The sequence below is a fragment of the Oncorhynchus mykiss genome, chromosome 1, assembly GCF_057628025.1.
Source record: "Oncorhynchus mykiss isolate SJ-2025 chromosome 1, ASM5762802v1, whole genome shotgun sequence".
Classification (NCBI taxonomy): domain Eukaryota; kingdom Metazoa; phylum Chordata; class Actinopteri; order Salmoniformes; family Salmonidae; genus Oncorhynchus; species Oncorhynchus mykiss.
This window is the reverse complement of record NC_143022.1, coordinates 23845803-23871095: the sequence shown is the minus strand read 5'-3', so window position 1 is coordinate 23871095 and position 25293 is coordinate 23845803. Positions and strand designations below refer to the sequence as shown.

General features: G+C 41.8%; 2 protein-coding genes across 7 annotated transcripts in view; both read left to right on the top strand.

Moving 5' to 3' along the window:
* Positions 1–284: 284 nt before the first annotated feature.
* On the top strand, positions 285–12681 carry LOC110509695 (uncharacterized). Of its 5 annotated transcripts, none has more exons than XM_021590940.3 (4): positions 285–558; positions 2182–2327; positions 8841–8966; positions 10488–12681. In XM_021590940.3, exons 2-4 carry the CDS (start codon positions 2201–2203, stop codon positions 11474–11476), a joined length of 1242 nt encoding a protein of 413 aa, XP_021446615.2. In that variant the 5' UTR covers positions 285–558; positions 2182–2200; the 3' UTR covers positions 11477–12681. The 5 variants fall into 5 exon arrangements, with proteins under 5 accessions (XP_021446615.2, XP_021446699.2, XP_021446454.2 ...); XM_021591024.3 differs by having other exon boundaries at positions 309–532; XM_021590779.3 differs by having other exon boundaries at positions 313–558; positions 2106–2327.
* Positions 12682–18140: 5459 nt separating this feature from the next.
* Positions 18141–25293, top strand: part of LOC110509621 (low-density lipoprotein receptor-related protein 5) — an 85952-nt gene continuing 78799 nt past the window's right edge. For both annotated transcript variants that reach the window (XM_036970849.2, XM_036970786.2), the window contains exon 1: positions 18141–18537. In XM_036970849.2, the coding sequence (XP_036826744.2) occupies positions 18453–18537 (85 nt within the window). In that variant the 5' untranslated portion in view covers positions 18141–18452. The remainder of the gene's footprint in view (positions 18538–25293) is intronic.

The window sequence follows — 25293 nt, the reverse complement described above, 5'->3', positions numbered from 1 at the left end:
ACCTTCAGTATTTTGGGTTACGACAAGTAACTATCAGCCATGAGTAAAGGGCAACACCATGATAAGCTTGCAAGTTGAGTTTGAATAAGACATCTGATAAACACTTTGCATTTATAATAGTTGTTTTTCTTTATCTAATAAATAATCAAATCATTGACGAATCAATAGATCAAATAAATACGTCTCTCGCATGTCCCTGCAAGCCGGCCGGCATACGCGTCATCACATCTCGTCATCTGATTGGTTGTTTACTACGAACCGTAAACCGGCATACGCGTCATCACACTCCCTCATATGATTGGTCGAGTAGGCGGACCTTCTGACTTTGTGATTGTGGTAACTAGTGATGACGACCTTTAAGTAGTTGTTTGCTTAGCAAGCTAGCTACTTCAGTTAGCTACACCTGTGTTGGAAAGTGGGATGTTTTTCTGATGTTGGTTGACATGAGATGACACGTCTTTGGTTTGTCTATAGACTGTCAACTGCTATGGTGTTTTCTAGCTACAAGAACAGAGATATAAGTTGACTGAAGGTGTGTATTGTTAGCCTCCTGCCTGGGTGAGTTTCATTTGGTGTTCAACTAACGTTAGCTAGCTATCCAGCTAGGCGGCTAGCTAGTTAGCTGGCTCCCCTACCTAGCTACTACCAAATAATATTGAAGTGGGTATTGACTGTTGAGTGTCATTTGCTACCAGAGATATGGGGTTATTTATCTACAGTCTCTGTTTGTTACTACTAACAACTTTGGACCTGTGCTGTGGTGGATGTGGTAGGAACTAGCGAAGTGAAAAACTATCCTGTACTAACTGTTAGTTAACTGTCCAATTTGGCTAATAAAGTAACTAGCTAGCGAACGTTAACAAACTAACGTTAGTGTGATGAACCTGCATTGCAACGCAGTGTTGGCTATTAGTTAGCGGCTAGCCAAATTACTGGGCAAGGGAGAGGTTCGTTCTAGTTCAGCTCCCTGTGTTAAAAAAATAAAGATATCTATCTCGTTGAGTAAACTCGTCTAGGGAGAGGTCTGAAGACAGATGCTTGTATGTTTAGGAAAAAGTAATGCAGGTTTAGCTGTATTGACAAGCATCTGCGACGGTATATGGTTAACCTTAGTGCCAAATGAATGCACAATGGGTTAAACATGTGTAATAAATAACTAGCCAGAAGGCTCTGGTGTTTTTCATACACATACTCTGTAAACTGGTCGTTTGTCCAGTTGTGGAGTGAAGTGGAGCAAATCCATTGTTGAGCCCATCACATGATCTCCACTTTGGCATGCATGTATAGTAGTGAACTGTGACAATTTGCTCAGCTCAATGCTGATTATATTTAGGGTAGAGCCAACAGGAGTTCTGAAAAAGTGTTCTTGAGTTTGCCTTTTGTAAACTTGAGCATTGTCTAAAAACACAGTGAGTGTCCAGAAAGAATGAACAGGACTCTGGAATTCAAAAACTGCTTTGAGACCTACTCAGTTGAATGTCTGACCTGTATACGTGTGATATTTATTGTATCACAATTATAGTGCCTCAACATAAAACCTGTACCTGAAGGCCAGAATAGTTAACCATAGTTGGTATTGCCCTGTACAATACCAACTTTTGTGCCTTTCTGCAAGCTTAACTTGCTCTCTGGTCTTCAGGCTAGCTAGATCTTAGAACTGTAACCTCATGTATAATTTGTGTAATAGTCCATACAATTATAATATTGCGTGAGATTTTAGTTCCTCATTACCCGAGATTAATAAATTACGAAAGTCCCACCTTGCAGTTTCCGTGCAATCCTGCTAGATGGTGCTCATGAGTCGAACTTTGATTCTAAACTGCTCAGGTCCCGTTACTCAGGGCAGACGCCTACAGCAAAACATCGACTGTTTTATTTCGCTCTACGGATGTAAAAAATGACAAACTATTTTTATACAAATGTGTCTTGAATAAACTGGAATTTACATGGTTATAATATATTCCAACTGCTGCTCTATTGAAAAAATATAATGAAATGCAAGTTTAAAAATAAATAAAGTCAAGTAGGCCTATATGAATTTGTATGGGCTGATGACAACTGCAAACACCTTAAATAAGACCGTTTTCCATGCCTGTGTCCTGTAGATGTTAGAGCTGTGATGGTGGTGTCCCCCCTGCCTTCATTGTGACTCCTGTCCACCACCTCTGTCTCCCTTCCCAGTGCGTGCCACCATTTCACCATGACCCTGCATCTTCTCCTGGTCCTGGGGCTCTTTTTGCTGCCTTGTCTGTCATCCCATGTTATCAGCGAGTCCTGTGTTATAGCCAGCCTGAAAATGACAAATCAAACCCAATGCTTGGAAGAATGTAAGTTTGAGTCAGCCTATAAATCAGGTGTTACTGCCATATTGCAGTGGTTTGTCCCACTGAAAACGCACCTAAAACTCAAACAATTGATTTGACTGTAAACGTATAAAATGGCTTGTTGTTCAATGTAGCCTACATACACCCTGTTCACAGAAGTTAATTAAGTAATTTTTGTTACGTTGTCATACTACTTGTGGAAATGGTATTTGCTCATAAGGTGTCTAAAAACTCATTTAGAAGATAAGCTATGCTGTATGCTACCTAGAATTGCATCCAAATATATTGGCACCCATGCAGTTTTCATAAAATATTCCCCATTTATTTTAAGATAGACACATTTTTTTTTTTAAATATACATTGCTCACCATACCTTGTTATTGGATTTTCAGTATTGCGCAACCAATTTTATATTTGTAAATGTAAGTTTACAATTGTAATTTAGAAAATAACGACAAATGGCATCAAAAATATTATTGGCACCCTGGAGCTAGTACTTGGTTGCATAGCCTTTGGCTAAGAACTGCCAACAAATTATTTTTGTAGCCATCAATGGTTATGTTTACATGCACACTAATAATTTGATTTTAAACTGATTGTCATTTTTGCAAGGTTACGAAGATGGACGTTTTTGAAATATATACGCCTTAGTTCCACCTCCCACACATGCGGTGACCTCACTTGGTTTAAAGGATGTTTCTAGAGACAATATCTCTCTCATCGTCACTCAATGCATAGGTTTACCTCCACTTTATTCACATCCTACCATACCTTTGTCTGTACATTATACCTTGAATCTATTCTACCGTGCCCAGAAACCTGCTCCTTTTACTCTCTGTTCCGAACGTACTAGACGACCAGTTTGTATAGCCTTTAGCCGTACCCTTATCCTTCTCCTCCTCTGTTACTCTGGTGATGTAGAGGTTAATCCAGGCCCTGCAGTGCCTAGCTCCACTCCCATTCCCCAGGCGCTCTCATTTGTTGACTTCTGAAACCGTAAAAGCCTTGGCTTCATGTATGTTAACATTAGAAGCCTCCTCCCTAAGTTTGTTTTATTCACTGCTTTAGCACACTCTTCCAACCCGGATGTCCTAGCCATGTCTGAATCCTGGCTAAGGAAGACCACCAAAACACCTGAAATTTCCATCCTTAACTAAAACATTTTCCGACAATATAGAACTGCCAAAGGGGCTGGAGTTGCAAGCTACTACAGAGATGGCCTGCAGAGTTCTCTCTTACTATCCAGGTCTGTGCCCAAACAATTTGAGCTTCTACTTTTGAAAATCCACCTTTCCAGAAACAAGTCTCTCATTGTTGCCGCTTGCTGTAGACCATCTTTTGCACCCAGCTGTGTCCTGGACACCATATGTGAATTGATTGCCCCCCCATCTAGCTTCAGAGCTCGTGCTGTTAGGTGACCTAAACTGGGACATGCTTAACACTCTGTCCATCCTACAATCTAAGATTGATGCCCTCAATCTCACACAAATTATCAATGCACCCACCAGGTACAATCCCAAATCCGTAAACACGGGCACTCTCAAAGATATCATCCTAACCAACCTGTCCTCTAAATAAATCTCTGCTGTCTTCAACCAGGATCTCAGCGATCACTGCCTGCATCCGTAATGGGTCTGTGGTCAAAAGACCTCCCCTCATCACTGTCAAACACCCCCTAAAACACTTCAGCGAGCAGGCCTTTCTAATCGACCTGGCGTGGGTATCCTGGAAGGATATTGACCTCATTCCATCAGAAGAGGATGCCTGGTTATTCTTTAAAAGTGCATTCCTCACCATCTTAAATAAGCAGGTCCCATTCAAAAAAATGTGGAACCAGGAACAGATATAACCCTTGCTTCACCCCAGACTTGACTGCCCTTGACCAGTGCAAAAACTTCCTGTGGCGTACTGCGTTAGCATCGAATAGCCCCCGCGATATGCAACTTTTCAGGGAAGTTAGGAACCAATATACACAGGCAGTTAGGAAAGCAAAGGCTTGCTTTTTCAAGCAGAAATTTGCCTCCTGTAGCACAAACTCTAAAAAGTTCCAGAACACTAATGTCCGTGGAGAATAACAGCACCTCCCAGCTGCCCACTGCACTGAGGCTAGGAAACACTGTCACCACTGATAAATCCACGATAATTGAATGTCATTAAGCACTTTTCTACGGCTGGCCATGCTTTCCACCTGGCTACCCCTAACCTGGTCAACAGCCCTGCACCCCCCCACAGCAACTCGCCCAAGCCTCCCCCATTTCTACATCACCCAAATCCAGATAGCTGATGTTCTGAAAGAGCTGCAAAATCTGGACCCCTACAAATCAGCCGGGCTAGACAACCTGGACCCTCTTTCTAAAATTATCCGCCGAAATTGTTGCAGCCCCAATTACTAGCCTGTTCAACCTCTTTTTTTGTATCGTCTGAGATCCCCAAAGATTGGAAAGCTGCGGCGGTCATTCCCCTCTTCAAAGGGGGAGACACTCTAGACCCAAACTGCTACAGACCTATATCTATCCTATCCTACCCTGCCTTTTCTAAGGTATTCGAAAGCCAAGTGAACAAACAGATCAGCGAACATTTCGAATCCCACCGTACCTTCTCCGCTATGCAATCTTGTTTCCGAGTGATATCATAAACGATATCATAACAGCCATCGATAAAAGACAATACTGTGCAGCTGTATTCATTGATCTGGCCAAGGCTTTTGACTCTGTCAATCATCACATTCCTATCGACAGACTCATCAGCCTTGGTTTCTCAAATGACTGCCTCACCTACCTCTGGCAGCCTATGGGGGTGCCACAGGGTTCAATTCTCGGGTTGACTCTTCTCTGTACACATCAATGACGTCGCTCTTGCTGCTGGTGATTCTCTAAACCACCTCTACGCAGACAACACCATTCTGTATAGTTCTGGCCTTTCTTTGGACACTGTTAACTAACCTCCAGACTAGCTCCAATGCCATACAACTTTTTCCGTGGCCTCCAGCTGCTCTTAAATTCTAGCAAAATGAAATGCATGCTCTTCAACCGATCGCTGCCCACACCTGCCCGCCCGTCCAGCATCGCTACTCTGGACGCTTCTGACTTAGAATATGTGAAAATACATAGGTGTCTGGTTAGACTGTAAACTCTCCTTCCAGACTCACATTAAGCATCTCCAATCCAAAATTAAATCTAGAATTGGCTTCATATTTCACAACAAAGCAACCTTCACTCATGCTGCCAAACACCCTTGTAAAACTGACTATCCTACCGAACCTTGACTTCGGCGATTGTCATTTACAAAATAGCCTCCAACACTCTATTCAGCGAATTGGATGCAGTCTATCACAGTGCCATCCGTTTTGTCACCAAAGCCTCATACTACCCACCACTGCGACCTGTATGCTCTTGCTGGCTGGCCCTCGCTTCATATTTGTCGCCAAACCCATTGACTCCAAGACACCAGTCTTTGCTAGGTAAAGCCCCGCCTTATCTCAGCTCACTGGTCACCATAGCAGCACCCACCCGTAGCACGCGCTCCAGCAGGTATATTTTACTGGTCACCCCCTAGCCAATTCCTACTTTGGCCGCCTTTTCTTCAGGTTCTCTGCTGCCAATGACTGGAACGAACTGCAAAAATCACTGAAGCTGGAGAGTCCTATCTCTCTCACTAGCTTTAAGCACCAGCTGTCAGAGCAGCTCGCGGATCACTGCTCCTGTACATAGCCCATCTGTAAATAGTCTATCCAACGACCTCATCCCCATACTGTTATTTATTTATTTTTCTCCTTTGCACCCCAGTATCTCTACTTGCACACTCATCTTCTGCACATCTGTCACTCCAGTGTTTCATTGCTATATTGCAATTATTTTGCCACTGTGGCCTATTTATTGCCTTACCTCCCTTATCCTACCTCATTTACACACACTGTATATAGTCAATAACACAGTAGAAAAAGTATGTTTGTTTATTCCATGTGTAACTCTGTATGTGTCGCTTTGCTTTATCTTGGCCAGGTCGCAGTTGTAAAAAAAATAAAAAAAATAAATTGCTGCGTCATTGCGCAAAATGGTACGCAGCATCATTTGGATATGTGTACAACTAAAGTTAAACATTCACCTTTATACTACCAATTCTGTCAAGCCGTGTGCGTATACAGTTTGATGCATACTTTCGATAAATCCGATTTATGTACAACACAGAACGTACTGCAAATGCCTCTGCAACACAAATGCAGCGGCCCATTGGAAATGAATGTTCTTACGATGTACCAAAACAACTGATAAGTATGCGTCTTACAAAGTTAGAATGTGAAAACTATTTCTATGTCTGATCTCAGAATCAAATAGTCTTCGCAAAAATAACATGGTCACTGTGGTAGAGCGTTTGTGATTTTCTGCATTTGTCAAAAGTCCCGTCAAGTAGTCTGATTTCAAATGTGTCCGTGTAAACAGGATTATTAGGGATTATAATACATTTGTGCCAGTAATTTTGTCCATGCCATTTGCCTTTATTCTCTCAATTTAAATTTAAGGTTACTAAAATAACATTTGTTCTGCAATGTTGAAAATCCATTAAAAAAAACTTATTCTACAAGAAATAGGGAACTGTTTAATAAAAGTGCAGGGTGCCAATGTATTTGGCAGCAACTGTACCTCCCTGCCTCTAAAAGTTTACCTCTTGGATGATGTAGGAACACAACTGATATGGGAATAGTCTGTGGAATATCGTCTTTGTTAAAAGCAAAGCCATGTGTTTTTTTTTTTTTTTTTTTTTTCAAATCACATCTCTGCTAAAGGACATATAATTTCAAAGAAGCCATGTGTTTCAGATTTAAGATGAAAGGGATGCTTAGGCCTTGCTGTGTTTATGAGCCTGGCCTTGCTTTGGTGAGTCTTTGTCATGACATGTTCTTTAATTAAATCTTACAATACTTTTGCCGCACACGCTGCACCACCTGAGTGGTCGGATGCATGCAGCAAGTACACGCATGTACCCCAGGCAGTATTTATCGGGAGGAGTTAGTTGTAAATGGCCCAGCCCTCTTTCAGTTCCACCACATGATCCACTCTAAACAAGCGACAGCTTTTCTGAGAGGCATACGATGCAATGTGGGTTGAGAGTAGTAGGGCATGAAAACAAGGTTGGTATTACCATCTGGAAGCATGTAATGTGTGGTATGACAAAGCGCTATAAATACATAATCATTCAGCATTCCAGCTTAGAGACCTGTATGTTTGGTACACGTCAAGCCCCTAGCATAGGATGACCCCTAGTAATTTAAGAGGGAGGGGAGAGAGGGGCCCTCTGCAACTTTGATTTTCAAACCCACTGACCCTGCTTTCCCCAACTCCCAACCCTCCACTCTTTTCCCGTCCCATTTGGAACAGCTGCAGAATAATTTAAAACACAAAGTGTCTGGCCTTCCAATTAGTTTGCCGTCACTGACCAGGAATGGCTCTCTAGGCCATTTCACCTGAAGTTTTTAACCACAAAGGACTAGCAGCAGCTCCAAAATAAGGCCGGGGAGGAGTGTGACATGAGGTCTCACAACTAGCTCTGCTATCTCTCACACTGACTCCCTAACGGGCTAGCTCCTCTCCTTCGGTCCAGGCCCAAGGCTGCCTCTGGTCTGAAGATTTCCCCCACCTGTTGTCCTCATCAGTAGGTCTGCTCTGCAGTGGGAGAAGAGACACCAGGCGGGCACTGCTGGATGTTGAGGCTGAGGTGTTCTGGAGCTACCTCTTCAGTCACACAGTTTGGCAGGGATCAAAGGAGGTGTAAACAGGCCTGTTTTTCTCCCATCTGTTTCTGTAATGGATCCCAGGTCTCATGAAAAAGCCCTGACAGTGGTTGCTGAGAGGAATGAAATAAAATAAGAGTTGCACAAAAAAAATAGAGTAAAAACAACCCTAGTGCTGTGGTGAAAATGTAAGAAGTTCCCAGGGCTGATTGTGGTAACTTTTTTTTATAAGGATGGTAAATGTTTGGATAAGTTGTTGACCAGCTATATTTTTGTATTTAAAAAAATAAAGATAATTTAACCTTTTATTTAACTAGGCAAGTCAGTTAAGAACAAATTCTTATTTACAATGACGGCCTACACCGGCCAAACCCGGATGACGCTAGGCCAATTGTGCAGCCGTTTGGGACTCCCAATCACAGCCGGTTGTGATACAGCCTGGAAAAGAGCCAGGGTGTCTAGTGACACCTCAAGCACTGATATGCAGTGCCTTAGACCGCTGTGCCACTCTGGAGCCCAAAGGTGATGAGGTAACATATTGATGTTGCCTACATAACAAATGCTTTTGGTTCATGCTGCTGTTCAGTCTGAATTGATTTGATTCATGGCAGGAAAATTTACTGAATTCATTTGAGATGTACAGATTGTCATGGTGCCAGGAATCTTGCTCACAATGAAGCATAAAGGGGTACAATTTATTTTGAGCAATTACTTATTTGGCGATGGTTTAATATAAGATTTTGACTGCATGCAAGAGTTTCTTTTAATTTGTTGTGTTCATTCCACAGGCTTACTGTATATGACCTGTGATCACTCTGTCTTTTGGAAAGAGAACTACACATGCTTTTTCTTGAAGTGTCCCAATGGCACTAACTGCAATGATATCTCCGTCGATGACCTGATAAGGATACAAGGTATACAAATGCTGCGATATTTAAACACAGTTGGTGGAGAATGTTTAAATATGAAAGTGCATGTGTACTCATTGTTAGTAATGTTCAGAATATAACTTATTACCGTCAATATAAATATTATTACACTGAACAAAAATATAAATGCAACATGTAAAGTGCTGGATTCATGAGCTGAAATGAAAGATCCCAGAAATGTTCCATATGTACATTTCATCCCTGTTAGTGAGCATTTCTCCTTTACCAAGATAATCCATCAACCTGACAGGTATGGCATATCAAGAAGCTGATTTAAATGGCATGATCATTACACAGGTGCACCTTGTGCTGGGGACAATAAAAGGCCACTCTAAAATTTGCAGTTTTGTCACACAACACACTGCCACAGATGTCTCAGGTTTTGAGGGAGTGTGCAATTGGCATGCTGACTGCAGGAATGTCCACCAGAGCTGTTGCCAGAGAACTGAATGTTAATTTCTCTACCATAAATCGTTTGCAATTTTGGCAGTATGTCCAACCGGCCTCACAACCACAGACCAAGTGTAACCATGCCAGCCCAGGACCTCCACATCTGGATTCTTCACCTGCGGGATTGTCTGAGACCAGCCACCCAGACAACTGATGAAACTGGGTTTGTACAACCAAAGATTTTCTGCACTGTCAAAAAAACGTATCGGGTAAGCTCATCTGCGTGCTCGTCGTCCTCACCAGGGTCTTGACCTGATTGCAGTTCGGAATCGTAACCGACTTCAGTGGGCAAATGCTCCGCTTCGATGGCCACTGGCATGCTGGAGAAGTGTGCTCTTTACGGATGATATCCGGGTTCAACTGTACCAGGCAAGCATATATCTGATTTTTATTTATTTTTCTGCATGTTAGTGATGGCAATTTGTTTGCACAGAGATACCGTGAATGAGCTACTGAGACCTATTGTCGTGCCATTCATCCGCCGCCATAACCTCATGTTTCAGCATGATAGTGCATGTTGCAATGATCTGTACACAATTCCTGGAAGCTGAAAATGTCCCAGTTCTTCCATGGCCTGCATACTCACCAGACATGTCACCCATTGAGCATGTTTGGGATGTTCTAGAACGACGTGTAAGACAGTGTTCCAGTTCACGCCAATATCCAGCAACTTAACACAGCCATTGAGGAGGAGTGGGATAACATTCCACAGGCCACAATCAACAGCCTGATCATCACACCAGATGCTGATTTAAAAAAAAAATAATAATAATAATTTAAGGAATCTGTGACCAACAGATGCATATCTCTATTCGCAGTCATGTGAAATCCATAGATTATGGCCTATATGAATTTATTTCAATTGACTGATTTCCATGTATGAACTAACACTGTAAAATCTTAGAAATTGTTGCGTGTTATTTTTGTTCAGTGTTATTGATAAATCTAACGGTATCTTTTGGTTTGTAAATTAACAATCTATTTTGTGATTTGTAATACTTATCATGTAATGCATTTACATTTGTCAGAATTTAAAATCAGTTTTTTTCCCCCCAGATAAAAACATCAGTGGTCTTAAGTGTGACGCTGGACCTACCACTGAGTCTTCAAGTTCCAGTTCCATAACTTCATCAGAAATCTATCAAAATCCCACTGCTCCTGAATTGACAGCCAGCAATAATGCCAATCAAATTACAGACACCTCTGCCCTCAATGAGACTGACTCTACCTTGCATTTTCGTGAGGATAATGGGCAGGCCCCCATCTCCACTGCATTTACTACCATTACTGCAACACCCATGCCAGCCGCTGAGAATGACACCTTCATTCCAAGTAAGACTGTTAGCAATGCCTCCAGAGGAACTACAGTACCTGACATACCCCATAAGTCAACAGTCCAAACCTCTGAGACAACCACTTCAGTAAAGCAGGAACCCAGAACTACAAAGACTCCCTCAGCCCTGACCCCTCCACCAGCCAATCCACAGATGACGACAACAGCATTATCAACAACAAATACCACTACTATCACCACTGCAGTACCAGTAGCAATGCTGTTAACTACCACCACAACACACCCAACAACAAAACCACCACCAACAACTACCACCACAACAGCAATACCACCAACAACAACTACCACCACAACAATACCACTAACAACTATTCCAAACATAACCACCCCTACCACCATAGACTCATCTACAGTTGTGGAGAGGAATCCATCACCAACCAGTCCGGCGGTCCCCAGCTCTCAAGCTACCTCCAGAAATGCCATAGTCCCTTCGACCTTCACTGTTGAGGTCAGCACAAAAAGGCTTGATGGAGGTACCAACAGAGCCATTATAGACGTTGTTGCCGGGGGGCCTCTGACACGCCAGTTGGTGGACACAAGTATCCTATTGGCTGTCCTGTTGTTTGGCCTGGTCTTCTTCCTGGTTATGGTTGTCCTCTTCCTCACACAGGCCTATGAGAGCTACAGGACGAAAGACTACACCCAGGTGGACTATCTCATCAATGGAATGTATTCTGATTCAGGGGTTTGAAAGTTGAGTGTTTGTTTTTCTAATTTCTTTATTGGAACAGGATTAATAACTTGTGAGTTAACAGATTGCCAAAGTATCGCAACAGTGGTTTGTTTGTCCTATATTTCTGTCTTACATTTCTACGCAAATGCTTCCAGCCCCAACCCATAGGACGAAATACATATATGGTTAAGTACTCTTTTTTTTTTTTTTCCTAAGGAATGTCATTTGGATTGTTGTGGGAAAGAGGGTGAAAATGTCCGGTGTTTATTATTTTGTTTGTATCCATTGCGTTGTGTATGCATGTCATTTTTCATGCCTTTTTTTCTTTGTTCATGACTAGCATATTTCCTTTGTTTACCATTCCTCTCCTTGGATTAAGATTGAATGGCAAATTGATCACTGAAGCACATTAACGTTGAAGCCAAGGGAATTGTCTAGCCATTTATGAAGGAGGAGGAACAGTTTGTATGATGACCAAAAGAGACTTTCCAAGGCAGAGGAACTTCTGTCAAGGGTGGAAATGGGTATGAAGGCCTGTTATGTGCCTTCATGCACTGTTAAATTATGGTATTTCACAAAAGAAAGTTTGATAAAATGGCAGTAGGGGAAAATCAGCACTTTAGCAATATGCATTAGTAGGCTGCTAGTGTTTCAACTGTTGTAAGACTTAAGATTTCTGCAGGCCTGTGAACAGTATATGCTGTGTTTCCCAGGCAGGGAGAAATATTGATGTTGTTTATTACAAGGGCATATCAATCAGTCTGGGTGTACTCAAGGTGGTGCACATAAATATCCCACATCTGTAGCCCAGTAATTACTTCCTGGGAATGTGATGCACATGTAATGTCTGAGAAGGTTTGAAGGTGTGGACTAGGAATTAATTGACAGAAGAAAATAATGAGAGCAGGGAGGTGGTCCGACACCTTAACAATGCACTCACCAGTGATGCATTTTTTTGGGGAAAACAACAGATTCCAATTGTAACATTTAGGAGAAAACAACTTTTGGTACCTCGAGGCAGTTTTTAAATGGTGTTTCTCTGCTGCGTTTCTGCTTAGCTCTCTTCATTCCAGTGCTTTCTAAAATGTCCTTGTTCAGACATCTATTACCTTGGACTTTATCCCTGTTCCACACACAGTTCTCTTGGGAACTTCCTGGTCCAAACATGCTTTAGTTTCCCATTTCCTGGAATAGTTAGCAATAAAATAACATTTTTGACCCTTGCCAAAGAATATTGCATTTAGTAAAAAAATAACTAACAATTGGTTGCTACAGTATTTGTCATTGATCATTTATCACCCCTCTGCAATTCCCCAATATATTGCTGCCAAGACCTGATATTCATTTTTTTTTTTTTACTTCAATATTCTGTATTTGCTCTGTTTGTGTGTTTGCTCCCATTATTGAGCTGTAACTGTCAGATCAGAGACAGCAGGAAATCACAGCCTCCAGGACATGCGATTTCAATATCTGCAATATGAATATCTGGTGAGAAGCAGAGAGTGAGGGGGTTAGTGATAAGCTCACTGACATGCCTGTATAAGCCTTTTGTTTTGAGAGGGCCTGTTCCACATGGACTTTGTTACACTGTAGTGTGGATATTACTGGGAGAAACAATATTTATAAGCAACAAAGACCAATGATTTTAATTTTTTTGTGGATAAGGCCCAGTGGATCAAAGGGAATGCCGACGGCTATATGGTGCAGGTGACTATAAAGACAGGTTTCATTATGGCATATTTATCTGGGCTGGGAATGGTTGCCTGCCTCACTCATACACAGAGGGACATCTGCTTCTACTTTTCCCCCTTTTGAGTTCATGCCAGTTGGAGAACCTTAGCATTCAACCCGAGTGCTTTTTCTGCCAGGACTATGGCTTAATCCTCAGTGTTTACAATGCCTGGTGTCTTATGAAAGAATGAGGGGAAAATTGTATATCATAAAAGTAACTTTTCTGTTATTGTATATTATAGAGAACATGAGTAGAGACCAAGTGTGCCATTGTTTTAAAATGTTTTTTTATTTAAAAAAATAATTTACATCCTGCGGCTTCAGACACATTATCAAATCAGTAAATAGTCCGGATGGCCATTTGATTAATTGTTCAGCAATCTTATGGATTGGGGTTAGTAGCTGTTAAGGAGCCTTTTGGTCCTAAACTTGGTGCTCCGGTACCGCTTGTTGTGCAGTAGCAGAGAGAGAAGTGCATGACTTGGGTGACTGGAGTCTTTGACCATTTTTGACACCGCCTAGTATATAGGTCCTGGATGTCAGGAAGCTTGGCCCCAGGCATGTACTGGGCCGTTCGCATGACCCTCTAGCGCCTTACGGTCAGATGCCGAGCAGTTACCATACCAGGCGGTGATGCAACCAGGACCCATGCCAAATCTTTTCAGTCTCCTGACGGGGAAAGGTGTGGTCGTGCCCTCTTCACGACTGTCTTGGTGTGTTTGGACCATGATAATTTGTTGGTGATGTGGACACCAAAGCATTGAACTCTCGACCCGCTCCACTTCAGCCCCGTTGATGTTAATGGGGTCCTGTTCGGCCCTCCTTTTCCTATAGTCCACGATCAGCTCCTTTGTCTTGCTCACATTGAGGGAGAGGTTGTTGTTGGTCTCATTGTTGTCAGTGTTCTGGCCTACCACTGTTGTGTCGTCAGCAAACTTAATGATGGTGTTGGAATTGTGCTTGGCCACGTAGTCGTGGGGTGAACATGGAGTACAGGAGGGGACATGCACCCCTGAGGGGCCCCAGTGTTGAAGATCAGTGTGGCAGATGTGTTGTTGCCTACCCTTACCACTTGGGGGCGGCCCATCAGGAAGTCCAGGATCCAGTAGCAGATGGAAGTGTTTAGTCCAGGTGGGAAAGGGCAGTGTGGAGTGCGATTGAGATTGCGTGATCTGTTTGGGCAGTATGCGAATTGGAGTGGGTCTAGGGTTTCCGGCATGATGGTGTTGTGAGCCATGACCATCCTTTCAAAGCACCTCATGGCTACTGACTGCTACGGGGCAGTAATCATTTAGGCAGGTTACCTTCGATTTCTTGGGCACAGAGACGATGGTGGTCTGTTTGACACATGTAGGTATTATAGACTCGGGGAGAGATTGAAAATGTCAGTGAAGACATTATGGGCTAAGTGTAGTGTCAGCTAGGCAAATCAAAGTGCAACACAAATTTGGAGACTGATACTGTTAGGTAATATATTTATAAATGTTATTTCACCTTTATTTAACCAGGTAGGCTAGTTGAGAACAAGCTCTCATTTACAACTGCGACCTGGCCAAGATAAAGCTGTGCAACACAGAGTTACACATGGAATAAACAAACAAAGTGAGGGGGGAATGTATTTGATCCCCTGCTGATTTTGTACGTTTGCCCACTGACAAAAAAATAATCCATCTATAATTTTAATGGTAGGTTTATTTGAACAGTGAGACAGAGTAACAACAAAAAAATCCAGAGAAACGCATGTCAAAAATTGATTAGCATTTTAATGAGGGAAATAAGTATTTGACCCCTCTGCAAAACATGACTTAGTACTTGGTGGCAAAACCCTTGTTGGCAATCACAGAGGTCAGATGTTTCTTGAAGTTGGCCACCAGGTTTGCACACATCCCAGGAGGGATTTTGTCCCACTCCTCTTTGCATATCTTCTCCAAGTCATTAAGGTTTCGAGGCTGACGTTTGGCAACTCGAACCTTCAGCTCCCTCCACAGATGTTCTATGGGATTAAGGTCTGGAGACTGGCTAGGCCACTCCAGGACCTTAATGTGCTTCTTCTTGAGCCACTCCTTTGTTGCCTTGGCCGTGTGTTTTGGCCGTGTGTTCATGTTGGAATACCCATCCACGACCCATGTTCAATGCCCTGGCTGAGGGAAGGAGTTTCTCACCCAAGATTTGACGGTACATGGTCCCGTTCATCGTCCCTTTGATGCGATGAAGTTGTCCTGTCTCCTTAGCAGAAAAACACCCCCAAAGCATTTTTCCACCTCCATGTTTGACGGTGGGGATTGTGTTCTTGGGGTCATAGGCAGCATTCCTCCTCCTCCAAACACGGCGAGTTGAATTGATGCCAAAGAGCTCCATTTTGGTCTCATCTGACCACAACACTTTCACCCAGTTGTCCTCTGAATCATTCAGATGTTCATTGGCAAACTTCAGATGGGCATGTATATGTGCTTTCTTGAGCAGGGGGACCTTGTGGGCGCTGCAGGATTTCAGTCCTTCATGGCGTAGTGTGTTACCAATTGTTTTCTTGGTGACTATGGTCCCAGCTGCCTTGAGATCATTGACAAGATCCTCCTGTGTATTTCTGGGCTGATTCCTCACCATTCTCATAATCATTGCAACTCCACGAGGTGTGATCTTGCATGGAGCCCCAGGCTGAGAGAGATTGACAGTTCTTTTGTGTTTCTTCCATTTGTGAATAATCGCTGTTGTCACCTTCTCACCAAGCTGCTTAGTGATGGTCTTGTTGCCCATTCCAGCCTTGTGTACGTCTACAATCTTGTCCCTGACATCCTTGGAGAGCTCTTTGGTCTTGGGCATGGTGGAAAGTTTGGAATCTGATTGATTGCTTCTGTGGACAGGTGTCTTTTGTTACCTGTATAAACTGAGATTCGGAGCACTCCCTTTGTGTGCTCCTAATCTCAGCTTGTTACCTGTATAAAAGACACCCGGGAGCCAGAAATCTTTCTGATTGAGAGGGGGTTAAATACTTATTTCCCTCATTAAAATGCTAATCAATTTGTAACATTTTTGACATGCGTTTTTCTGGATTTTTGTGTTGTTTTTCTGTCTCTCACTGTTCAAAGAAACCTACCATTAAAATTATAGACGGATCATTTCTTAGTCAGTGGGCAAACATACAAAATCAGCTGGGGATGAAATACTTTCCCCCCTCACTGTACAGTCAACACAATAGAAAAAGTATATATACAGTGTGTGCAAAAGAGGTAAGATAAGGGACGTAAGGCAATAAATAGGCCACAGTGGTGAAATAATTACAATATAGCAATTAAGCACTGGAGTGATAGATGTGCAGAATAGGTAATGCTAAAAAAAATAAAGGGTTAAGCATGCCAAATATCCTCTGGGAGGATGGAGTAAAGCCTACATGGCCATTTGTTGTAAAGGAAGTGTATACCCCTATAGCATACCCTTATTGAGAAGCGGATGTTAGTCTTCCGATGAATCATCCTGCACTGGACCAAAAAGGACTCAATTTGTCACTTTGTTTTCACATCCACTGTAGCCTACACAATATATTTATGAAGTCAAAATGATTCTCACTTTAAGTTGTTTTGTGTTTTTAAGCTAAGAAATCCATTTCAATATTTACTACTTTATATAAATCAATATTTGACATTATATAAATCTAGTTTGTGACAGAACACTACATGGCCAAATGTATGTGGACACTTGCTCATCTAACATCTCATTCCAAAATCATGGGCATTATTACGGCGTTGGTCCCCCCTTTGCTGCTCTAACAGCCTCCACTCTTCTGGGAAGGCTTTCCACTAGATGTTGGAACATTGCTGTGGGGACTTGCTTCCATTCAGCCACAAGAGCATTGGTGAGGTCGGGCACTGATGTTGGGCGATTAGGCCTGGCACGCAGTCGGCATTCTAATTCATCCCAAAGGTGTTTGTTGAGGTCAGGGCTCTGTGCAGTCAAGTTCTTCCACATTGATCTCGACAAACCATGTCTTTATGGACCTCACTTTGAGTACAGGGGAATTGTCATGCTGAAGCACAGAATCCTATAGAATGTCATTGTATGCTGTCGTGTTTATTTCCCTTCACTGGAACTAAGGGGCCTAGCCCGAACCACGAAAAACAGACCAACCCCAGACCATTATTCCTCCACCAAACTTGACAGTTGACACTGCATTTGGGCCAGTAGCGTTCTCCTGGCATCCACCAAACCCAGATTTGTCTGTCGGACTACCAGATGGTGAAGTATGATTCATCACTTCAGAGAACATGTTTCGGCTGAAGTTGCTTCCACAGGCAGTTTGGAACTGTTGCAACTAGATGATTTTTAAGTGCAATGCGCTTCAGCACTCAGTGGTTTGTGTGGCCTACCACTTTGTGGCTGAGCCGTTGTTGCTCCTAGAGGTTTCCACTTCACAATAACAGCATTTACACTTGGCCGGGGCAGCTATTGCAGGGCATACATTTTTAAGAACTGACTTGTTCTAAAGGTGGCATTCTATGAAGGTGCTATGTTAAGTCACTGAGCTCTTCAGTAAGGCCATTCTACTGCCAATGTTTGTCTATGGCGATTGCATGGCTGTGTGCTCGGTTTCATATACCTGTCAGCAACTGGTGTGGCTGAAATAGTCAAATCCACTCATTTGAAAGGGGTGGTATATATATATATATATATATTGTACCTGTGAGATTTTTTTATTTAACTAGGCAAGTCAGTTAAGGACAAATTCTTATTTACAATAATGGCCTACCCTGGTCCAACCCTAACCCGGACGACGCCTGGCCAATTGTGCGCTGCCCTATGGGACTCCCAATCGCGGCCGGTTGTGATACAGCCTGGAATCGAGCCAGGGTCTGTAGTGACGCTTCTAACACTGAAATGCAGTGCCTTAGACCGCTACGCCACTCGGGCCCCTTATAGCCTTAATTAAGTTATCTATTTTTTTTCTTGGAAAATATTTAGATGTAGCAATGATCTTGTCATTGAATGCTTTGGAATTCAATGATTGTAAATGAATTTGTGACATTAGATATGTGCTTTTTTTTTAAAGGTGCAACTATAATTTAAAAACTCTCAAGTGAAACACCACGGGCATAAAATAACCGTATGTCTAGTGACGTCGTCCTTTTTCCGCTGTCATTCTCGTTTGTGCCTCCACGATGAGGGCAGGCAGGCAGGCGGGAGTAGCGTTCCAACAAAAGTATCGACCAAGACAGTCGCTCGGATTATAACTTTATTTTGCACAAATAACCAGAAGAATGGAGTCGGAGTTATGGAATTAAAGCTACGAGCAATTGCAATGGACGTTTTTCTCGTGGAATTACTGTTTTATAGTAGCTTGCTCTCTGTAGTTAATGGTAAGTAGCGACTTTTATTGTTCGGATTTAGCTCCGAGTTTACAAAGTTTTAATATGTTTTTTAGAAAACACTGGGAAGCAATGTGGCTTTAGTTACGTGAATGTGTCTCGCTAGAGGTCGGTAGTTATAATAGCCATAATTAAGTTATCCATTTGTGTTTTAAAGTTAAATGGGCATGTATTTTCGTATATTTTCTTTAGATATACGTTTGAGCCTTTTCTTTACAAGTTGAATACTCACTCCGTGGCAAGGCTATCGCAGGAGTTCACTCAAGTCTAAACTTTCTCGCGTTTTCAATTGATCAGAAGAGTGACATTTTTCAAAATAGGAATTTTGACTATTTACCCCAACTTTACTTAATTCTTGCAGGGTACAGCAAAAGTTCATTTTTAGAGCCTATACTCAGAGGCCTCAATGCACTGCGATTGATCGCCGGTGTCGGGTGTCATAAGGACACCGTTTCTGCTTGAAAGTGTGCAAGGTTTGTGGAAAGGAACGACGTTATTTCTCTGATTTCTTTACACACTTTGTTTTGGAGTAGCAAAATATAGGCCTACAGAATGTCCCAATGAGATAGGTGAGACAGTTAGTCTTGATGTGCACATATTTCTGAATACAAATATACATTTTAGTTATTTTGTAAGATGTAAACCACTAGCAAAATGCATAACAAACCTTTCACCAATTACATTCCATATCTAATACAAGTCTACAAGTGGGACTAGGTCTATAGAGTTCCTGGTTATTTTGGTGCATCTTGTCTACTACACTGTTATAGGTCCCATACAAATATTTGTATGCACTATTAGACAGCTGTTTCCAATAGGTTGACTATGGATGAGTTTGCACTATAGATGAATGGACTGTATGGATACACTTAGTTAATCTTTGATCAAATACCTAGGCTGGCTATGTCTAGGAATAAATCAATCAAGTCTTTCTGTATGCAGTGTACTTGCATGATTAGGCCTGCACATCAAGTGCAGTAGACAACAATTTCCAAAAGTTGGAGAAGTTGAAATATAATCTTTTTCGGTTTAATGGCCCGTTCGTCTTTCAAGTTGAAAATGGCAGATTAGGACATGTCTTTAAAGCCCACAATGAATTTGTTGATCCATTTTCCTGGCATTGATTTGGGTGAATTTTCATATCTAGTGTGTTATCATGAAATACTCTCTTTCGCCAACTCTGAATGAACTGTTAATTTAGTTACACCCATGGGCCACTGCTACGGTATAAGCAGTGTGTATCAACCTGAGAGAATCTCAGTGTGTGACTTTGACAGAGTTTAGGGAGGGGGTGAGTGGATGTAATACACACTCACAGGCTAAAACACAAAACAAGTGTCATCAAACACCAGTCAAGCCAAACACCCAGTGCTGTGTGTAGAGAGAAGCCCTATATTGCCCTGTGACTTGTATCAATCACTGTTTATTAAAAAATAAGCCAATATATTTTATGTATGATTTATAAAAGTGTTATTAATACTCACATCTCACATTACACATCCCAGGTAAGATTCAGCCCTTAGATCACTTCAGTGTTTAACATTTAAAAATTAAGTTTGACCATGTTATGTAATTGTGTTGCTTTCTTGCAACTGCATGTTATCATGAATCAATCCTTTCATACCTACGCTATTTATACAATAGATCTGAGTTTTGGCTACTTTTAAAATAAAGCATGGCAGTGTATGGAAAAATTAGCTTGTCTTGAGGTGTGGATGTTATTCAATTCCATGGGTGAAGAATGTATAGCTATGGATTAAATATTTTTCCTTTTTTTTAAACTTTTGAAATACAAGTAGGTTATTGGTTGCATTTCATCTGGGGATTTAGAGGAAGTTTAGTGGAAATCTACTCAGTAGCAGGCTGTCTTGATTTCCCCTGGTTCTCCCACACTCCTAGGGAATCACTTCTCAAGCTGGGCACAGTTCTAGAGCAATGGAGGCTTTCTACCTTTCCTTTCAGGACCCTGTGAAGGGTACAAAAGTATCTATATCCACAGTAAAACGAGTCCAATATCGACATAACCTGAAAGGCCGCTCAGCAAGGAAGAAGCCACTGCTCCAAAACTGCCATAAAATAGCCAGACTACAGTTTGCAACTGCACATGGGGACAAAGATCGTACTTTTTGAGAAATGTCCTCTGGTCTGATGAAACACATACAGAACTAATTGGCCATAAGGACTAGAGGTCGACCGATTTATGATTTTTCAATGCCGATACTGATTATTGGAGGACCAAAAAAAGCTGATACCGATTAATCGGACAATTTTATTTATTTATAATAATGACAATTACAATAATACGGAATGAACACTAACTTAATATAATACATCAAAATCAATTTAGCCTCAAATAAATAATGAAACATGTTAAATTTGGTTTAAATAATGCAAAAAGAAAGTGTTGGAGAAGAAAGTGCAATATGTGCCATGTAAGAAAGCTAACATTTAAGTTCCTTGCTCAGAACATGAGAACATATGGAAGTTGGTGGTTCCTTTTAACATGATTCTTCAATGTTCCCAGGTAAGAAGTTTTAGGTTGTAGTTATTATAGGAATTATACGACTATTTCTCTCTATACCATTTGTATTTCATATACCTTTGACTATCGAATATTCTTATAGGCAGTTTAGTATTGCCAGTGTAACAGTATAGCTTCCATACCTCTCCTCGCTCCTACCTGGGCTCGAACCAGGAACACAACGACAACAGCCACCCTCGAATTAGCGTTACCCAAGCAGAGCATGGGGAACAACCACTCCAAGTCTCAGAGCAAGTGACATTTGAAACGCTATTAGCGTGCATCCCACTAACTAGCTAGCCGTTTCACATCACATCGTTACACCAGCCTAATCTCGGGAGTTGATATTCTTGAAGTCATAAACAGCAGAGCTGCTGGCAAAACGCACGAAAGTGCTGTTTGAATGAATGCTTATGAGCCTGCTGGTGCCTACCATTGCTCAGTCACTGCTCTATCAAATCATAGACTTAATTATAATATAATAACACACAAATGCGAGCCTTAGGTCATTAATATGGTCGAATCCGGAAACTATCATCTCGAAAACAAGACGTTTATTTTTTCAGTGAAATACAGAACCGTTTCGTATTTTATATAACTGGTGGCATCCATCAGTCTAAATATTCCTGTTACATTGCACAACCTTCAATGTTATGTCATAATTACGTAAAATTCTGGCAAATTAGATGGCCCAAACTGTTGCATATACACTGACTCTGCGTGCAATGAACGCAAGAGAAGTGACACAATTTCACCTGGTTAATATTGCCTGCTAACCTGGATTTATTTGAGCTAAATATGCAGATTTAAAAATATATACTTCTGTGTATTGATTTTAAGAAAGGCATTGATGTTTATGGTAGGTACACATTGGAGCAACGATACGCACCGCATCGATTATATGCAACGCAGGACACGCTAGATAAACTAGTAATATCATCAACCATGTGTAGTTAACTAGTGATTATGATTGATTGTTTTTTATAAGATAAGTTTAATGCTAGCTAGCAACTTACTATGGCTTACTGCATTCGCGTAACAGGCAGGCTCCTTGTGGAGTGCAATGTAATCAGGTGGTTAGAGCGTTGGACTAGTTAACTGTAAGGTTGCAAGATTGAATCCCCGAGCTGACAAGGTAAAAATCTTTCGTTCTGCCCCTGAACAAGGCAGTTAACCCACCGTTCCTAGGCCGTCATTGAAAATAAGGATGTGTTCTTAACTAACTTGCCTAGTTAAATAAAGATTAAATAAAGGTGTAAAAAAAATAAAAAAATATGCCAAATCGTTGTCCAAAAATACCGATCTCCGATTGTTATGAAAACTTGAAATCAGCCATTCCGAATAATCGGTCGACCATCGTCATGTTTGTAGGAAAAATGGGGAGGCTTGCAAGCCCGAAGAACACCATCCCAAACGTGAAGCATGGGGGTGGCAGCATCATGTTGTGGGGGTGCTTTGCTGCAAGAGGGACTGGTGCACTTCACAAAATAGATGGCATCATGAGGGAGGGAAATTGTCATTGTCATCGCAAATGGGGTCTTCCAAATGGACAATGACCCCAAGCATACTTCCAAAGTTCTGGCAAAATGGTTTAAGGACAACAAAGTCAAGGTATTGGAGTGGCCATCACAAAGCCCTGACCTCAATCCCATAGAAAATTGGTGGGCAGAACTGAAAAAGCGTGTGCGATCAAGGAGGCTTACAAACCTGACTCAGTTACACCAGCTCTGTCAGGAGGAATGGGCCAGAATTCACCCAACTTATTGTGGGAAGCTTGTGGAAGGCTACCTGACACGTTTCACCCAAGTTAAACAATTTAATGGCAATGCTACCAAATACTAATTGAGTGTATGTAAACTTCTTACCCACTGGGAATGTGATCAAAGAATTAAAAGATGAAATAAATTATTATTCTGACTAACTGACCTAAAACATGGATTTTTTACTCAGATTAAATGTCAGGAATTGTGAAAAACTGAGTTTAAATGTATTTGGCTAAGGTGTATGTAAACTTAAGACTTCAACTGTATCTGTTTCGGCTTCTTGCAGTCAATAGTCCGTCTACAAATTATTTGTAGTTATGTCCTGGCCCCCGATGAATCTACAGTGCCTTGCGAAAGTATTCGGCCCCCGATGAATCTACAGTGCCTTGCGAAAGTATTCGGCCCCCTTGAACTTTGCGACCTTTTGCCACATTTCAGGCTTCAAACATAAAGATATAAAACTGTATTTTTTGGTGAAGAATCAACAACAAGTGGGACACAATCATGAAGTGGAACGACATTTATTGGATATTTCAAACTTTTTTAACAAATCAAAAACTGAAAAATTGGGCGTGCAAAATTATTCAGCCCCTTTACTTTCAGTGCAGCAAACTCTCTCCAGAAGTTCAGTGAGGATCTCTGAATGATCCAATGTTGACCTAAATGACTAATGATGATAAATACAATCCACCTGTGTGTAATCAAGTCTCCGTATAAATGCACCTGCACTGTGATAGTCTCAGAGGTCCGTTAAAAGCGCAGAGAGCATCATGAAGAACAAGGAACACACCAGGCAGGTCCGAGATACTGTTGTGAAGAAGTATAAAGCCGGATTTGGATACAAAAATATTTCCCAAGCTTTAAACATCCCAAGGAGCACTGTGCAAGCGATAATATTGAAATGGAAGGAGTATCAGACCACTGCAAATCTACCAAGACCTGGCCGTCCCTCTAAACTTTCAGCTCATACAAGGAGAAGACTGATCAGAGATGCAGCCAAGAGGCCCATGATCACTCTGGATGAACTGCAGAGATCTACAGCTGAGGTGGGAGACTCTGTCCATAGGACAACAATCAGTCGTATATTGCACAAATCTGGCCTTTATGGAAGAGTGGCAAGAAGAAAGCCATTTCTTAAAGATATCCATAAAAAGTGTTGTTTAAAGTTTGCCACAAGCCACCTGGGAGACGCACCAAACATGTGGAAGAAGGTGCTCTGGTCAGATGAAACCAAAATTGAACTTTTTGGCAACAATGCAAAACGTTATGTTTGGCGTAAAAGCAACACAGCTGAACACACCATCCCCACTGTCAAACATGGTGGTAGCAGCATCATGGTTTGGGCCTGCTTTTCTTCAGCAGGGACAGGGAAGATGGTTAAAATTGATGGGAAGATGGATGGAGCCAAATACAGGACCATTCTGGAAGAAAAACTGATGGAGTCTGCAAAAGACCTGAGACTGGGACGGAGATTTGTCTTCCAACAAGACAATGATCCAAAACATAAAGCAAAATCTACAATGGAATGGTTCAAAAATAAACATATCCAGGTGTTAGAATGGCCAAGTTAAAGTCCAGACCTGAATCCAATCGAGAATCTGTGGAAAGAACTGAAAACTGCTGTTCACAAATGCTCTCCATCCAACCTCACTGAGCTCGAGCTGTTTTGCAAGGAGGAATGGGAAAAAAATTCAGTCTCTCGATGTGCAAAACTGATAGAGACATACCCCAAGCGACTTACAGCTGTAATCGCAGCAAAAGGTGGCGCTACAAAGTATTAACTTAAAGGGGCTGAATAATTTTGCACGCCCATTTTTTCAGTTTTTGATGTGTTAAAAAAGTTTGAAATTTCCAATAAATGTCGTTCCACTTCATGATTGTGTCCCACTTGTTGTTGATTCTTCACAAAAAAATAAAGTTTTATATCTTTATGTTTGAAGCCTGAAATGTGGCAAAAGGTCGCAAAGTTCAAGGGGGCCGAATACTTTTGCAAGGCACTGTATTTAATGATCCCTGTTCTAGTGTATATAGAGTTGATAGAGAGTTAACCCTCACCGGTTAGACCTAGATGTTAGTGCTGAGTTAAGCTACAGCCTTATTAGCTACAACACCAAATGAAAATGTGGCCCATAGGCTGTTTGTTTCCATGTATATATTAGCTGGATAATCCTGCTGGTGGAGCCACTTGAACATGATGATGAACATCACTCTTCTGAGTGAATGATCGTGCCCAAAGGCCAGTCATGGATGTTTAGGAAAGAGCTGGCATTGTTTCTTGTAGTGAGACTGGCTTCTCCTTGGCCCTGCCTCTTGGGTTGTGGCAGAGACAGAGTGAGACTGGTTTGCAGAATGTGGAGTGGACAGGCCTGGCTGCTGCCTCTGCTCTGTTCTCATAAAAAGATCAGCTGTTGTGGAGAGATTGATCTTTGTAATCCCCGCTGTTATGTATCCACTGGGGGCTGA